Below are 19230 nucleotides of genomic sequence, written 5' to 3' on the forward strand. Positions count from 1 at the left end.
CAGTGTCAAGGTTCAAAGCCAGGCCCATCTGATTCAGAGTCCACATCTGTAAGCGCTTCACTTTCTTACTCCCTGTTGTGAAATCATCATCTTCTTCCTGTCTTCCATTGAGAATGTCCCAGACGGGAGTGTGTGCTGATGCATTTTCACCCAAAATCAAACCCAGTTGGATTAGTCTCTGTTCTTGGTGATAACAGGCAGCAGAATCTTCAAGCAAGTGTTTGATTTAGAGATGATATCTCCTGACTCCTCTCAACACACCTGAGTAATAGGCTTTCAAATGAATTATGAAAACAGTCTTGACACTTGCTTGGTAAGATTTTGTCACAGAAGTACAGTGATACCTTCCCAGTCAGCATGCATATCACACACTTGCCTTTTCAGCAAGTTTTTAAAATGATTTCCATTTTGTAGCACATGGAACTTTCATTTGAAGAAAGACAGCAAAATAAAGAGCACACTAGTGTGCCATCAGAAAGGGAAGTTTTGGAAGACTTTGGCTGGCTCAGCTCTACATGTAAGAAGTTTGGCTACAATTAAAATGTTAAGAACTTTAGCAAAAAAAAAATTACTGCATGTTAGATCATGATATTTTTTTAATTAAAAGAAACTCAGAAAATTCATGAAGAAGATAGCCTTAGCTGTTTTGAGATAGGATTTTGGACTGTTTGTGCTTTTCTCACACATTCGTGATTGTGCTGAGAGATGAATATTGCTCTGCGGTTCCCATTTCATCTCACTGCCCTGAAATCCTGTTGTTGAAATTACAGGGCTAGAAAATAACAGGAACATCCTGTTGTCAAAAATAAATTCCTTCAGATAAAGTATTAATTCAACTGAAGCCAATTTTTTTTAGAGGGTGAGAAGGACCTCAGTGGGAGGGGAGTTTATGAATGATGGTGTGCCGTCTTGGATCCACAGCCCTTTCTTTGTATCTTTGTCGTCTCTCTGACTAAATGAAATTTGTTCTTCTGTGTGAATTTTTGTATTTTGCAAAAATATAATATGTGGTATCATTAAAGACTTTCATGAAAGAGCTAAGTAAGGTCTAATGTTCTTGGGTCATTACTATTGAGTATTATATTCAGAAATATGCATGTTTATTGTTTCATTCTGTTATTTATTTAGTAGTCCCCTAGCTCCTAGGAATTCATATCCAAAGTGAAATAAAACACTGGGAACCTTTCCATAAAAGGAATTTTTAGATTATTAGCCAAATATGCCCCTGAAAACTTTCAGGGTTTTGTTTTTTTTTTAATGTGGATCATTTTTTTTTGAAGTATTTATTGAATTTGTCACAATCATGCTTCTGTTTTATGTTTTGGTTTTTTGGCCACAAGGCCTGTGGGGTCTTAGCTCCCTGACCAGGGATCACATTGGAAGTTGAACTCTTGACTACTGGACCACCAGGGAAGCCCCTGGGTTATTTTCTTGAGTCTGACTTATGCTTCAGACCCTCATTTGGAACACTTGACTTAGGGGCTCAGATAGTCAGGTTCTGGGCAGGCCTCAGAAGCCTTTAGGTCCTGGGTTCTTCACCCACAAAGCTAGAGGAAAGGCAAAATGACCTTTACTATTCTTTCTAGTTTGAAGAGTCTACAAAGAAAAAATGTCTTCGTGAAAGGAGGAAATACAGTTCTCTTTCTGGTGGGCAGCTCGGGTTGATGGGACATTCACAATGCCTTGCTTTGATAATCAATATTGGGAGCCCTCCAGCAGTCAGCCCATCCAGAGTGCGGACTTTCCAGAGGCTTGAATCTCTCCCTCTTCTAGAACACCCATCAGCTAATTGGCCTTTCCCCTCCCACACCTTGTGCCTCTTCCTTGGCAGCAGGAGGGTCAGGGGAGAACAGGAAGACAGCAGGTAAGAAAGCATCTGCTCAAATGCCTAGAGAAGCCATGAACCCAACTCTTCCCCTGCTGCTGACACTTCTGGGCCAGGCCTGCTCGTCAGCCCGTGCGGTGCTGTAATGTTCTGTTGGACCTCCTTGAGGATTACCTACCTCTTTTTGAATGACCCTTAATTACCTTGACTTTTCAAGTTGGAACCAAGTTTCCTCAACTGGTTTTGCAGAAACACAGATGAGTCATGGGGGAAAGCTGCGAAGGGAAACTTCTCCTCCCCCTCTCACAGATTCTCTGTGGACACAGGCAGATCATCTTCTTTGCATGACTAAATCACACTCAGTATCTGCTGATTGGCGAGGAATTCTGGAGGGAAAGAAGCTGCTATCAAACCCCACCTGTTCCATGAAGTCTTCCATTACTACCCCAATTTAAAGACTTCTCTATCTTTAAATTCATACTATTTGACTTTTCCCTACCAGATAAAAATGGTGCCAAATGTTCATCCTTCCTTCTAACCTGTATTTTTTTATTCAGACACAGGTTAAGTCTTGTGTAGACATAAGAGGATTTGGGGCTTAGTAATAGATGATGATAATCATCATAGATATCTTTACTGAGTACCTACACTGTGCCAGGCTCTGATCCAAGAGATTTACATTCAGTTCTCATTCCACTCTTACGAAGCAGTTGCTATTGTTCACTCCATTTTATTTTTTTAGGAAACTGAAGTATGGAGAAGCTCAATACTGGCCCAGGTCACAGAGTTAGTAAAAGGGATACCAAGGATTGACTCAGACAGTCTGGTTCCAGAGCCTTCATGCCTTCATTCTTAACAGTACAGTCTTTTTTTTTTTTCTTTTTTTGTAAGCAATATTATCCTGTTCCAATAAAGAGACTTTTACCCACTCTGTCCATCTCCCTACATGTAAATTGTCAGTAGCAAGATCAGTTTCTTTTGAGAAAATTATTTACATAAATCATAAAGGAAACCATTTTATATCTATATATCTGGTATCTAGGTTAGGACTTTCCTACTTGGGACTTTCAAATGTTGCTTCTACATCCATGTGAGCTAATCCTGAAGGTTTCAAAACTTCAAAGCAAGTGAAATGTGTCATTTCCGATCAAAGCTGGGGATTCCCCATAGCATGGCTGGAACTTTAGTCTCCATTTGCTTCCAGTTTTACTTTCCTTTTCTGAAATTGGTGCATGAACTCTGTCTTGTTTTCTCCAGGTATTTTGTCCTGTATTTCTTAACCCTTTAAGCATTTATTAGATATCTCTCACAGGTTGGCAGTATATTATGGAATTTTATCACATTCTCTCATTGTTATATTATATTTTCTTGCTCCAAGACTCTTCCGGGAAGAAGTTATGTCTTTTACATTTGCTAAGTTTCCAGGTGAAACTATAGTATTGCAGAACATATAAAAATACTCAATAAATACTCATTAATTGTAGTGTCATAGACAAGCTTTAACAACTGCCTAGTATGTACATATAAGGGTATTTAGATATCTTATACCCAACTGAATGCAGAGTTCCAAAGAATAGCAAGGAGAGATAAGAAAGCCTTCTTCAGTGATAAATGCAAAGAAATAGAGGAAAACAATAGAATGGGAAAGACTAGAGATCTCTTCAAGAACATTAGATATACCAAGGGAACATTTTGTGTAAAGTGAAATGAAATCGCTCAGTCACGTCTGACACTTTGCAACCTCCGGACTGTGGCCTACCAGGCTCCTCTGTCCATGGGATTTTCCAGGCAAGAGTACTGGAGTGGGTTGCGATTTCCTTCTCCAATTTTGTGCAAAGATAGGCTCAATAAAGGACAGAAGCAGCAAGGACCTAACAGAAGCACAAGAGATTAAGAAGAGGTGGCAAGAATATACAGAAGAACTATACAAAAAAGGTCTTAATCACCCAGGTCACGTTAATGGTGTGGTCAGTCACCTGGAGCCAGACATCCTGGAGTGCAAAGTCAAGTGGACCTTAGGAAGCATAACTACAAACAAAGCTAATGGAGGTGATGGAATTCCAGCTGAGCCATTTCATATCCTAAAAGATGATGCTGTTAAAGTGCTGCACTCAATATGCCAGCAAATTTGGAAAACTCAGCAATGGCCACAGGACTGGAAAAGGTCACTTTCATTCCAATCCCAAAGAAGGGCAGTGCCAAAGAATGTTCAAACTACTACACAATTGCACTTATTTCACATGCCAGCAAGGTAATGCTCAAAATCCTTCGAGCTAGGCTTCAACAGTACGTGAACTGAGAACTTCCAGATGTACAAGCTGGATTTAGAAAAGGCAGAGGAACCATAGATCAAATTGCCAACATCTGTTGGATCATAGAAAAAGCAAGGGAATTCCAGAAACATCTGCTTCATTGACTTCATGAAAGCCTCTGACTGTGTGGATCACAACAAACTGTGAAAAATTCTTCAAGAGATGGGAATACCAGACTACCTTACCTGCCTCCTGAGAAACGTGTAAGCAGGTCAAGAAGTAACAGTTAGAACCAGACATAGAAAAAACGAGAAATTGGGAAAGGAGTACGTCAAGGCTATATATTGTCACCTTGCTTATTTAACTTATATGCAGAATATATCATGTGAAATGCCAGACTGGATGAATCACAAGCTGGAGTCAAGATTGCCAGGAGAAATCTCAACAACCGCAGATATACAGATGACACCACCCTTATGGCAGAAAGCGAAGAAGAAATAAAGAGCCTCTTGAAGGTGAAAGAGAACAGCAAAAAAGCTGACTGAAAACTCAGCATTGAACAAATGAAGATCACGGCATCTGGTCCATCACTTCATGGCAAAGAGAAGGGGAAAAAATGAACACAGCGACAGATTTTATTCTCTTGGTCTCCAAAATTGCTGCAGACAGTGACTGCAGCCATGAAATTAAAAGATGCTTGCTCATTGGAAGGAAACTATGACAAACCTTGACAGTATATTAAAAAGCAGAGGTATCACTTTGCTGACAAAGGTCCATATAGTTAAATCTATGGTTTTTCCAGTAGCCATGTATGAATATGAGAGTTGGGCCATGAAGAAGGCTGAGTGCTAAAGAATTGATGCTTTCAAACTTTGATGCTGGAGAAGACTCTTGAGAGTCCCTTGACTGCAAGGAGATCAAACCAGTCCATCCTAAAGGACATCAGTCCTGAATATTGATCGGAAGGACTGACACTGAAGCTGAAGCCCCAGTACTCTGGCCACCTGATGCAAATAGCCAACTCATTGGAAAAGACCTCGATGCAGGGAAAGATTGAGGGCAAGAGGAGAAGTGGGTGACAGAGGATGAGATAGTTGGGTCGCATCACCGACTCAATGGACATGAGTTTGAGCAAATTCAGGGGAGATAGTGAAGGACAGGGAAGCCTGGTGTGCCGCCGTTCATGGGATCACAAAGAATCGGACACGACTTAGCGACTGAACCAAGATATCTTATAAGACTTCTTTGATATGCTAATGCAATACTCTGAAGACCAACATCCTTAAAAATTTCTTCAATAAAAATTCAGCACATCAAATTGAATTGGACTCAGCAATAGAGTATTGGAGTTGAGAGAGAACTCTGTTATCTACAACTTGACATGACCTTGAAATAATTGACATATCACCTCATCTATTTACATTATCTTTGTTTACTCAGTAGTTAAATGTTACCACTGTTGTTTTCAGAATTAAAATTTTGCAGAAAGCACAAGGAAGTGTATAGTGTGTTTTAAACAGGGTCTGACTAACTTTGATTAACAATTTCTTAGTGATTTTAAGTCAGCATTTAGGAACATTACTGATTAAAATGTGCTGTGAATATTAGCAAGAGTATAGATAATAAAAGATGGGCTTTAACTGAGCATTCACTCCTATAGGGAAGGTGCTGGACATTTTTTTCTTGGAGTACTTGTGACTTTCACACAAAGGCAGAAAAATCTGTGGACCTAATCTTCAGGACAATGTAATTTGGCCATTGTTCAGTTGTATGTCTGTGTGTTCAGTTGCTTAGTCATGTCCGACCCTTGCGATCCCATGGTTGGCAGCCTGCCAGGCTCCTCTGTCCATGGGATTCTCCAGGCAAGAATACTACAGTGGGTTGTCATGCCCTCCTCCAGGGGATCTTCCCAACCCAGGAATCAAACCTGCATCTCTTATGTCTCTTTTATTGGCAAGCCGGTTCTTTACCACTGGTGCCACCTGGAAGCCCTAAATGAAGATGGGGTGTGGTGCAAAAAGACTAATATTTTTTGGACTTTAATCTTGTATTCCTATGGTCACCTCTGTACATTTATTTTTTATGAACTTAAAAAACTTTATGATTTTTCTATTTTAAGATACAGGAAAGTGATAGGATTAGTTAAGGGGAAAAAAACTTTTTTAGCCATTCATTCAGAGGCTTAGTTAGCAAGGAATAAAGATGGGACACCTTTGAAGGTTCTAGGGCAATGATGTTTCTAGTACCAAACAATTTTGTTTTATGAGAACATAGAGCATTATTAGTACATGCAAAAAAGAGCAAGTCAGCCTGACCTTATTCTGATTAAATTCTGAAAGAGCTTGATTCACTGGAACCTACCTGGAGTACAGTTGGCAAGCGCTGACCACTAGACATATTTCAACAGTTTCACCAAGTTGTTCAGGGAACAGACTGCTCAGATTTGAGTTTCTTCTGGGGGGTGGAGGGCGGGTCATTTGGGGGTATGATGATTTTCAGACTGTTTTTCATCAAATCTAACTTGTTAATATTTTGAGTTTTAAATGAGCTGGGGTGGGGGCAGGTGTCTCATTCATCAGAAGCTAATTATGTACAGTACAAGACTGCATTTATAATATGTCTGACTACTTCAAAATTTAAGGCAGTTTAATACTCAGTGAATCAAGATATCTGTTCCTTTTGAAGTAAATGACATAGGAGTGCTCCAATATGTCTTCATTTTTCTTTGCTCAGTCATTTCAAGTAATATAAGCATAGGACAAGTTTTAGGTACTAAAAGGTCCCTTGTCAGTGCATAGAATTAGATGACAATGCTAACAGCGTGGTAGATTTGAGCTCTAAAACTGGTAGACGTGGCAGTGATACCCTAGTGTGTCTTCAAGAGCAACATAGTTTTAAAGAATAGCTGTGCGTTCACTTTCTCTCATTTTCACTAACTAGCTTTTTTTTTTTTTAACCATGGCCATTATAGTTGCATGTAAAACCCCACTAATACTACTTTAATTAAAAGGAGTGGGGTTATAGAAGTGTGTGTACCCCACAGGCATTCTCACAGACATTCAAAAGCAGGAAATGAGGTCTGTGTAGACCTCAGAGGACCTGGAATCAGAATGCTGAAAAACAGACCTCACTCTTCATCTCTCAGGGACCACGTCCCTCAGTTCTTGTTGTGGCGAGCATCTCAACGCTCCTCCCAGCCACCACCCCTCAATTTCTCATCCTTTATTCCGTATGTGCATTGTGTGCTTACTCCAGCATGGCTTTGCCATGAATATATAATGGCTCTAGCACCCACTGCTGTTTCTGCTGCTAAGTCGCTTCAGTCGTGTCCAACTCTGTGCAACCCCATAGACGGCAGACCACCAAACTCCTCTGTCCCTGGGATTCTCCAGGCAAGAACACCGGAGTGGGTTGCCATTTCCTTCTCCCTAATACCCACTACTACCTGGCAGTTGTCCATGTCACATGCTCAAGAGGAGAAAGCGGATTGGCTTAGCTGAGTGTTTAGAGCAGAGTCACCAAGTTACAAATCGTGGGCATGCCAGAATGGCTGTCTTTGGGCCAGGTATCCATCTCAGAGCTATTCACCTGTACTTGAGTGATGTGTGGCTGTGGTGTGAGGATGGAGTCATAGGGCACACGGGAGCACCTCTTTCAGAACCCGTGAGCAGTGTGGGCAGTTACAGAGCATGCCTGTTGCTCTTACAGCTGCCAGAATCCTTATTCCTTCAAGGGTGTTTGGAGGCAACAGGGTTGAGTGTTTACCTCCCCCAACACCTATCGCAACCCAGCACTCCCCTTCTTGTTTCTTTCCACCGACAGCAGATCTGTTGTGTTTCTCTCACTTTATTTGCTGTCTGTCTCTCTTTTCCTGTAATGAGAATGCTCGGGTTGCTAATCCCAGCTTTCGAAATATGGTAGAAGCTAATTCCCAGGCTTCTAAATATGACAGATTTCTGCTTCTCTATCCCTTTTTTTTTTTTTTTTGCCACTTTATTTTTTTTAATTGCAGAATAATTGCTTTACAGAATTTTGTGGTTTTCTGTTAAACATCAACAAGAATCAGCCATAGGTATACCCATGTCCCCTCCCCCCGCAACTTCCCTCCCCTCTCCCTCCCTAACCCACCCTTCTGGATTGTCACAGAGCTCCTGTTTGAGTTCCCTGAGTCACACAGCAAATTCCCATTGGCTAGCTATTTTACATATGCTATTGTAAATTTCCATGTTACTTTCTCCATACATCTCACCCGCTCCCTCCTCAGCTCCCCCCATGTCCATAGGTCTGTTCTCTATGTCTGTTTCTCTGTTGCTGCCCTGAACATAAATTCATCAGAACCATCTTTCTGGATTCCATATATATGCATCATGTTTGTTGCAGCACTGTTTACAATAGCTGGAACATGGAGGCAACCTAGATGTCCACTGACAGATGACTGTACAAAGAAGCTCCGGTAAATACAGACCATGGAATACTACTCAGCCATGAAAAGAATGCATTTGAGTCAGTTCTCTGTCCCTTTTCCTACTGTTTTTCTCTCTCTGGTTCTTCAGGCTGCTATGACCACCTAGTGCAGCAAAATCTCTGGGCCTGATTCTCCTTGGGGTTACATAGTCCCTTGGCTTCACGGCCAAAGAGAAGTAAAGATCAGTGAATTCATTAATTCCATTAAGCTACTTTATGCCCCAGGAGTGTGCTAGAAGAGAGCTTCTCCAGCTTTCAGCGTGCACATGAAGCACCCGAGGATCTTGTTAAAGTGTAATTTCAGGAGCTATATTGTGGGGTGTGAGAATCTGCATCTCTAACAGACTCCCAGGTAGTATGGATGATGCTGATGAAATAACAGTACTTTGAGTCAAAGACTAGAATCATTTATTCAACTATGATCTTCTTGATGGAACGGACCATGTTTTAGGCATCTTTATCTGTCTTTCCATGACCAGCACTGTCCCTGGAATGTGAGAGATATTCAGAAGTTGCTTGGATTATGATTAAACTGAACACACAGGAAATGCAGGCCTTTCTATGCCTACTTTTTTTTAAGTGGGTGGTTTTCAAACACTGCTAAAAATCAGTGAAATCGGTGAAAATTTCTTAAGGGTCTGATTATGCAGAGGACTAGGAAAAATATTTTTAAAATTACAATCCCAGTCTTCATGGAAAACACTGGCATCTTTTCTGCTAACTCTACTGTGTCTTTGCTGGAAATGTGGAATAATTTTAGAATTACGGGGGTGGCAGAATGAGCCTATTTATGCTACTAGCACTTGACCTCAAATATTTTTTATGTCATCTTCATGTGTACAATGAGGCTAATGTGACTGTTGTGGTGTTAATGTGTAATGAGCTGTGTAAGGATTGAGTTTCATGCCTGGAACAGGGTACATGATCACTGCTAATACTGTTAGTAGTGGTAGTAGAAGTAGAAACAGTAGTAATAGTATTTAAGATTATTTTATCCTGCTAACTCAGCTTAGGAAAATACTTTGTTCTTCCTCTTCTTCTCTAAGTCCATACATTATCCTAATAAGAGATTTCACTTCGTAGGGCTTACCTACAATTTAGTCTTAATATCATCCTTGTTTGGAATTTAAAGTTAAAGGAAAGTGAATTTTAGAACTCAACTGTATGCACTATAGCAGAAGGACAGAAAGAAGACTTTATTTTTGTACCTTGCAGCCAGTTAAATTGTTCTTTTCACTCCAATGTCTTCATAAATGTATTAGTGAGAAAAAATTAATGTGCTTAACAGGGTCTCCCTAAACCTCTCCAACCATTTTGGATGGGACAGAAAATACACACATACACAAAAATATATGCACACACACATATATACATACATAAATTCACAGGTGAATTACTAGTGTATGTTTGATAATATCATTTTTGGAAAGGAAGTAAATTGAGCAGGCAAGGAAAGGACTATTGAACACATAAGTATTGGCTTAGATATTAGTTATAAATGATAAACATCTACGTAATGAATAACATCTGTATTTTTCAACTCAGAGGGCCAGTAAACTGATGTATTGTACTTTCTGCACAAAGCAGAAAACAGTTGGTGATAAAGGAAGATTTCTTGATTCATCATGCATTTTAAAATTTCTAGAATAAAATTGGCAGACCATCTCTTTTTTTTCCCTTATAAAGAAGGGCATCACCATGATTGTCCATGTGGAAAAGGAAAGGCTGGTTGGAGTGGCAATGTAACCGTGACATAGGTGCCATCACTGAAGAAATCTCCCTTCCTGGGGAAGGTTGGCACATGAGCCTGTGAATCATAACTATTATCGTTGTCTTGTTGAGGAGAAGCACTTACAAAGAAGACCTAGGAACATACATTTATTATTCTTTCATTACCTAGTTCCTTTTTCATTACCTATGTAACCCAGATGTAACCCATGTGTCAGCTGCCTGGATCGCTTCAAGTCCTCCAGTATGCCAAGGTCAGCTTGTTCTCGAAAATATAATTAAAATGGACTCAAATCACAGACTCATGTACAGGGAGTTCCCAGCATTCCTTCCAATATTTACAGCAGTTGTAAGTGAAGCCTTTGTCTCTCCTGGACTCTTGGCTTCTGAGCTCCTCCTCATGCTGATTTCACACAAGAATTAAAAAAAAAAAACAACCCTGAAATACCTCGTGCCGCCCACATAATTTATTTAAATCAAGTTGAGTAATGCAAGTGGAAACACTCAAGTAAGTATAAAGAGCTACCTATGGGAGGTAATGATCTTAAGTAAATGAGAAAGTGACATAAGGCGTTGTGAATGCTCCAGGGTGGACTTGAAGGGGAAAATCTGAAGGTAATGAAACAATATCCACTCATTTCATCTGGCTGAAAATAGAGAAAAGGATGAAGTCCTGGCAGGATTTTGAAATAAAGTCGGATTGTCTGTGGGTTATAATAAGAAAAAAATTTACCCGTGAAACTTTAAAAGGGAACAACAACGAGAAGTTAGTCATGGGATTACCAGAACCCAAAGGAAATATTTAACACCAGAAGAGAGCAGGGCCACCAGAATGCTTTGAAGCCGGTTGAGCTGGTAATTAGAAGGAACAACTTTGCTCATCCTTTTTAAGAAAGCAAATCCACATGGCCTTTGTCTCATTTTCTGGTAACTGCCAGAGCTGTCCTTGAAGCAGTAAGTTGCCAGCACGTTACTCAGCTGCTTCCACAGCCCTGTGTATGCATAGCATTCAGCCTGCTTATTTCTTCCATTGTTTTTCCAAGAATTTGTTCCCAGCCTTACTTCAGAAACCATTCTGAACGTGATAGTCACAGTTTCCCAACTCCCCACGTCACTTTCATGCGATCAAATCTTCAGACTACCTGGATGGACTGCGTATCTTCTTCAGTTGGCCTAAAGAAAGTTCTGATCAATGAGGCTTTTTTTTTTCTTTTAAGAGTAGGATATAGTTCACTTGGGCTTCCCCGGTGGCTAAAGAATCTGCCTGCAATGCAGGAGACCAGAGTTATATCTCTGGGTTGGGAAGATCCCCTGGAGGAGGAAATGGCTACCCACTCCAGTATTCTTGCATGGAGAATCCTATAGACAGAGAAGCCCGGCAGGTTACAGTCTGTGGGGTCACTAAGAATCAGACACGACCGAACAACTAACTTCCACTTTTCTTTCAATAGTTCATTTATCTTGGGAACTTTTAAGTTTGGGGGCTTTCCTTGTGGCCCAGCTGGTAAAGAATCCGCCTGCAATGCGGGAGACCTGGGTTCCATCCCTGGGTTGGGAAGATCCCCTGGAGAAGGGAAAAAGCTACCCATTCCAGTATTCTGGCCTGGAGAATTCCATGGACTGCAGAGTCTATGGGGTCGCAAAGAGTCGGACACGACTGAGCGACTTTCATTCACTCACTTTTAAGAGTGTGTCACAAGTTTTATTATACATCGGTTGAAAGTCCAGTCAGACAAGATTGATCAGAAAATGAAAATACATATTTGCCTTCAAGGAAAAGTTGAGGGGGAATTTAAAACAAGAAAGCGTTAAGTATGTGAGAGAGAATGTGGAATGATGTAGCCAGCTCCCCCTGCATTCCGTGACCCCAGTCACCTGAGTGGGTGCCCTGACTGCTGTCTCCGCCTGTGGGTTACCCTTTCAGCCCTGTCTCCAATGTTCGTGTTTCAACAGGGTTGTCTGAGCCCCTCATCCCTCAGAGAGAGAGTGCACAAGGCAGAGACATTTTGTTGGAGGGAGATGGGGATTGGAGTCACAGGAGTGGACAGGATTGGGTGAGGGAGACCCCTGTGGGACTGTAGGGCCTGAGGTGAAGAGGCAGGCAGGAGGGGTTGCCAACTGAGAGACACCAGGGGCCACAGCCCTCCTTGTTCATGACCTGGCCCCATGCTGCGTGTGTGGAGGGCAGACTTAGGGCCCTCTCAGGAGCCTGGTACTAACAAGCAGTCACAACCTGTGGGGCTCTGAAGAAACAGAGGGGAAGAGGGTCGCTTCAGGACTGGGTCATTTTCCTGCCCCTTTCTCTGAGAGAATGGTCCCGCACGGCCATGTCACTGTGCAAGCAGGGAGAATTGCCCGGGAGACTGTGATGAGCTAGGACACTTAGAAAGCTCCCCCTCTCTCCCCAGAGACAGCACAGGCATGCCTGCTTCCTGCTAACCGCTCAGAGTTCACTTGGCGCAATTTACTTTTGGGCCAGGGTGGTAACGCACTTCCCTGGAGTTCTTCTTCCCAAGGTTTTCCTCTAAGGTAAAGGAAAGTTTTCAGGAACATCCTTCACACCGACAGATGAGATGCCAACATGGCCCGCCACCAGAAAGGGTAGGTGTTGGAGAGCCCAACCTGTATACCGTAGCACTCTGTACAAGATGTTTATCATCCCAAAGCAGCTTACAGTAGATTCAGCAATTATCCCCATTTTACAGCCTGAAAGTGAATTGTGATGACATTTCTCAAGATAAAAAGAAAGCACTGAAGCCTCTCTGACTTCCTTTGTCAGTGTCTGCATTTGTCTAAGCTGCCTTAAGCCAGTCTATAGCAGTGAAACCATAATTCAGATGAAAACAATAAGAAATCATTTAAAGCCAGTGTACATGAAAGTGAGGAGCCCACATGACTACTATTTTTAGTGCAGAAATATATTCAAGATCAAAGCCATTAATGTTTGCCTATTTTATTTAATCATGTGCCTTTTACCTGGAAGATGCAGGTCTTATACAAATGAGTGTACAGGGAAAATTTTAGGCTTTATGCTGTCCAAATTAAATTCTGAAAAGACAGAAAATTCATCATTTTGACATCTCTTTGCAGATGCAGAATGTGTGTTAAAATATCTCTTGAAATGTGTCTTGTTTACTTAAGGAATACATTTAGCAGATCATGTTAATTAGAAGTAATATCTGGGTAAAGTCTTTCATAATGTATCTCTTTTTAAACATAAAAATCAAGGGGCTAATTTCCCAAGTTGTGAGAATGGATGTTCCCTCTCATTACCTGTATTTTGGGTTTTGAGGTTTTCTTGTAAGTAAAAGTTTACAGCATCCTTGAGTTTTTACAGCATTGCTTGAGTTTTCAGCATCCTTTTTTTTTTTTTTTTAACTATATAATAATCTAGGTTTGCAGGTGTTATGTATCAAGAAATGGAGAAGTTGGGGAAATTTTTTGAAAAAAGACATTGCCTACTCTTGAAATTCCTTGTAAAGTATTATTGTCATATAAGTTGTAGAAAGTGTGTCCTCTATGTGAATACCTCTGAAGCACAATTTTAGATATTGAGAACCTTTCTAACCACTCTCCATTTTGAGTTTTGTTTTTTTGTGTGTATGTGTGACAGATTTCATATAAATAAAACTTTTTTGGTGCATGGGTAAAAACTTCCAATTACATCTCTAAAACCATTTTCTATGGTATTTCAGTGTTACCAAAATATGTAATGTTAAGTTTACCTTAAACCTCATTGACCTAAATAAACTCCATGAATAATAGATACAATTATGTAGTATAGCTTCTAGATGGAAAATTGTCATCATTTTCAAGAGAATGAATGGCTCTGGGGAAATGTACAGCTTAGGAATGACAAAACTGTCATTCACTCAGAAAACAAAATTGTGGAAATGACAGAGTTGAGCCCTGGGAATCCTCAAATTTGCCTTTAAACAATACCTTCTTCAAACTAGTGATTACCAGTGGGGAGAAGAAAGGGGGAAAGGCAATATAGGGATAGGGGACTAAAGTGGGAACTATTAGGTATAAAGTAAGCTACAGGGAATATTGCCAATATTTTATAACAACTATAAATGGAGTAGAATCTTTTTTGATAGTTTTTTATTTTATTATTGGAGTATATTGCTTTACAATGTTTTAGTTTCTGCTGTACAATGACATGAATCAGCTGTATGTATCCATATATCCCCGCCCTCTTGAATCTCCCTTCCACTCCCCCAATTTCTCAAACTTACTTGGCCGTAACCTTTTTTGAGGTTTTCTGAGCACCTCAGGTTATGCATGTTCCATGGAACCCACTTTGTGAAGCAGTGGGCTAGATTTAGTCATGTAGCCGCTACTCAAACAGAACCCCAATTTGGCAAACCAAAAAGCTGCTGTTGCCAGCCCTGAGATACAAAGAGCGAGTATAAAGCGTTGTAGTGCACCGTGCATTTAGAAATGTGGGTGTTGAAGCCGAGTTATCTCTTCTCTGGTCTCTTCCAGGTGTTTCATCCCAAACATCTACGCAGCTCTGTTCACTGCAGCTCTCGTCCCATTAATGTGCCTCGTGGTGGTGTTCGTGGTGTTCATCCACGCCTACCAGGTGAAACCACAGTGGAAAGCATACGACGATGTCTTCAGAGGAAGGACAAATGCTGCAGGTTTGTAGGAAACCATATTCGCACTTTGGAGCTGGGCACTTTTAACGGTGGGAAAAGGTCACTGAATGGTCTCTTTATCGAGAACAGGAAGGAGGTTAGACTCAGCTTTCAGCTCTGAAGCCAAAAGTTACAGTTCTGTGATTTCTCCTGCTCCTTGGGCCTTCCTTGCAATCTCTCTCTCTTTAGGGCTCTGCAGGTTTCATTGCTGGTGCCAGTTTTGTCCCTAAGATATTAGTATTCAAGTAAATGACTCAGAACCTTTGGGAGCTGCTTCTCCAAGCATTTTTCAACTCAAGCAGTAACAACCTGGGTTCAACCTGTGAAATCTGTTCATTTCTTACAGACTCTGAGACTTTATCACAAACAAACCTTCCTAATGCTTGTGAGTGCTGTATTTTGCATGTGGAGTTCTGATTGTGCAGACAGATGTTTAAAAACATATGTGACCAGACAGCTTCATAAGTGGCTACACATGTCTGGTTACTTAAGAGTGCAAGTCTTTCCAGCTCAAATTGGCTTTCACTACCAGCTCATTTTTTCCCTTTGAATCATACTTAACACCGGTTTTTATGATCTGATTCTTTTTCTATCGTTAGATTAGAGTCTCTTAGGAATGTTTTTAAGGAACGATAACCAAATACCTACATAAGAAAACTCAGTCTAAAATGGTTTGAGTGACTGGAATATTGAGAATCTAATGAGCTGGGGAGTGGAGGAATCCCTCTTGGGCCAAGAGGAAGACTTGTCTTTTCTATAAGATCAGTTAAAGATAAGTCAGTTGCTCAGTCGTGTCCAACTCTTTGCGACCCCATGGACTATAGCCCGCCAGGCTCCTCCGTCCATGGAATTTTCCAGGCAAGAATACTGGAGTGGGTTGCCATTTCCTTCTCCAGGGGATTTTCCTGACCCAGGGATTGAACCCAGGCCTCCAGCATTGCAGGCAGACGCTTTACCATCTGAGCCACCAAGGAAGCCCAAGTCTTTTCTAAGCTTTTGCAAATCTAAGGCCAAAGGAATGAGAGAAGTTCTTCACATGTTAAGTGCTGTCCAGAGTTTAAGCAAGATACCATCCATGAAGTCACTTAGAATAGTGTCTAATACATTATTAGAGGCTCAATAGATACTGTCTCTTATATGATAATAAAAAAATTCATTCTAACATAATAAAAGCCTCTAGTTCCTAAACTATGTCAGGGACGATGCAAAAAGATTTTCCTTGTAGTATAAAGAGAAAGGACTCTTTTATATTAACTTATGGGGTAGTTTGTAGGATAGCTGTACCTAGCCAATTCTTCCCTCTTCTCTCTGATTTAGCGTGCCATTATTATGTGGGCAAAAATAGCACTTAAGGTTATGATTAAACTTAGATTCTTCCATTAGAAAAGCAATGTTCAATGTAGAAATTGTACTTTTTCATGGGACATAGAATTTATCCAGAAGCTGTGCTTTTATTCAACTTGAGATTAATTCTGTTAAAATACATATTCTCTTTTGAAGGCAAAGTTTGTTTCTCCCTAATAACAAGATTTATTTTGTTCTGTATACTATATAGAAGTGCCAGTGTTTCAGTAGTGATGACATCATAAAGGCCTAACCTAATGAGTTTGTCTTTTTCATTCCTGAATCACCCCTGTGCCTGTTGGATATGATCCATGGACACAGTAGATAAACAATGGTCCAATTCTCTAAAAAACAGCTCTCAAGCATTGAACATAAAATCCCCAGAACACTTGTATCTCAACTGGTGAAACCTCTCTTACAATGAAATATATTAATAGAAGCATTGCTCTTATTATAGCTTTTCAAATAAAAAAACAATTATGGCAGTTCTGATTTCCCTGTTCCCATTCAACCTAACAGTCATTATCTCACTTGGACTCTTAAACAGTGTTTTCCTAATTAGTCACTAGTTCCAGTTCTTGTCGGTTTCGTTTTCTCAGATGTCTGTATTTCAACAATGTCAAGTGGCTCCCCTCACTCTCTAGCTTTACAATCATTCATCTTTATTGCCCAAAAGAAAGTCCAGGCTCTTTATAACACTAGAGTCTCTATGCATCCACCCCGGGCCGTCTTATCACCCTCAAGTTAGTTACCACTCAGCCTATGTTCTGACCATGTCATTGATTCAGTTTTACTCATTCTTGAAGTTACCTGATCTGTCATCTTTGCTCATGAAGATGCCCTCTATGAACTCCTCATCATTGGTTGATAAAAAAAAAAAAACTCACGTGTTTAGTAAGTAATGAGAGAAAATGTAGAAGAGAGAGAGGTGTAAGGGACTTACTATGCTCCCTTAATCTATCTTAGCTCCCCAAAGCCATCCTCAATAAATGCATAATCTAAGTAAAAAATGTGTGCTAAACAATCCCAAGTTGACTCCTTCCAAGATACTGCTCACTTGGAAACTGTAGAAGCTCCCAGTATGCTACTTCTTCCGTGAAGACTGTGAAATTAATGTCTTTACCACACCAAATGAGAATTACTCATCCTTCTATGATTTTAAAGCATTTTGCCCCTACGGCCATTAGAGCCCTTAACACTTACTTCAGAATGAAATGGTGACTTGTTTTGGTGTGTGTGGCTGATTTCCTTAATAAATTATGGATTCCTCAAGGGCAAGGACCATTTATTATTCACCTTTGCATCACCAGAGCCTTGTGGAGTGCTTAGTGGATAGCAGGAGCATAATTAGTATTTGTTGACTGAATAATAATCATCAATGTGCCGTGAAATCTTATAATTATAGGAATGCACCCACAAGCTAAATATAGCATTAAGAAGAAGAGAAATCTGTCATATCATCCAAAGTAGAAATTATGGAATCTATCTCATTGATCTGTTTGTAGATACCCCTTTGAAATTTATTCAAAGGGGTATCTACAAACATAAGCTCCTCTGTCCGTGGGATTTTCCAGGCAAGAGTGCTGGAGTGGATTGCCATTTCCTTCGCCAGGGGACCTTCCTGACCCAGGAATCGAACCCAGGTCTCCCGCATTGCAGGCAGATGCTTTACCATCTGAGCCACCAAGGAAGCCCAAATATAGCATTAAGAAGAAGAGAAATCTGTCATATCATCCAAAGCAGAAATTATGGAATCTATCTCATTGATCTGTTTGTAGATACCCCTTTGAAATTTATTATTAGGACTATTATTTTTTCCTTCTATGATTCTCAAAACTATGTGTTCAGCCTTGACCTCTGACTTGATACTTTAGATTTTATTTGAAGCCTCCTTTAATTTTCCTCCACTTGAGTATTTCCACTTAGCTCAAATTCAAAATGTCAAGAAAAAAAAAAAAATCTGTCTACTCAGGGCCATTTGATAATCTCTTTGAATCTGTTTGCTAAAATTCCATTGCCTTGACCTGAAAAATATTGTCAAGATGGGACTGTAAATTCATGTTTTGCCCATTTTGCTGTTCCAAATGCATCGCACTTAATGACAAGATATAACAAGAAAAAATTAAGAAGAAGATGAAATGGGGATCAGAAACACAAAGTAGAATATAAGCTAGGCTGCAGCCAAGGGCCTGATGTTTTCTGGGTCCACAAGCCTGTGAATGCAGAAGTGTCTCAACTGCTGTGGTGGTAAGCTGGGATTTAGAGGTCTCACCCAGGGCAGGGAGACTGGAGCAGCAGCGCCTGCAGGAAAGGTGTCTGCGAAAGGCCCGCCGCTGTAGTGTGGGCTTTGGCTTAGGGGTCTGGGAGCCCAAGGAGAAAGCAGAGGAAGAATCTTGTCAGGTTCCTGGGCCAGACTCTCTAGAGTTCACAGTTTTATCTGCCATATTTATATGTCATTTTGGGGGTAGAAGACCCAGGATATCAAATTAGCCTTCTTTGGACAGGAAGGTTAAATGGAGGCCACCATAAAACTATTAGACAGAAAGAGGTAGCCAGAGAGGAAGACAGAGACTAGGGGAGAGAGAGAATGAGCAAAGAAGCACATGCTTTCTACTCGACTGGCTGCAACGTCAAAGATCCAAACACTGGAGGAAAACTGGTGAAGACAGCCCTTCAAATCACCAATCAAAAAGATAAATATGATCCAGAAAAATATATAAAGATACACTATACATAACTTTGGTAATTATGTTCAACTCTTCAAAAAGATAAAGCAGGAATCAGCAAACTATGACCCTACCAACCACTAACCTGTTTTCTCATTTTATCTATTTCTTTTTTCACAGCTTCATCGAGATATAGTTTACATGTCATAAAGTTCATCTATTTAAACTGTAGAGTTAATTGGTATTTATTATATTTATAGAGTTGTGTAACTATCACCATAATCTAATTTTATAATTTTTTCATCATC

The 19230-nt window shown here is 40.4% G+C and overlaps 1 protein-coding gene across 1 annotated transcript in view; it reads left to right on the forward strand.

The window, feature by feature from the left end:
* The window catches only part of ADGRV1 (adhesion G protein-coupled receptor V1), a 543203-nt gene that overhangs the window by 428001 nt on the left and 95972 nt on the right, over positions 1-19230 (forward strand). Inside the window, exon 86 of the mRNA XM_070794032.1 lies at positions 14758-14915. Within this exon, the coding sequence (XP_070650133.1) occupies positions 14758-14915 (158 nt within the window). The remainder of the gene's footprint in view (positions 1-14757; positions 14916-19230) is intronic.

The sequence above is a fragment of the Bos indicus genome, chromosome 7 (assembly GCF_029378745.1).
Source record: "Bos indicus isolate NIAB-ARS_2022 breed Sahiwal x Tharparkar chromosome 7, NIAB-ARS_B.indTharparkar_mat_pri_1.0, whole genome shotgun sequence".
NCBI classification, from domain to species: domain Eukaryota; kingdom Metazoa; phylum Chordata; class Mammalia; order Artiodactyla; family Bovidae; genus Bos; species Bos indicus.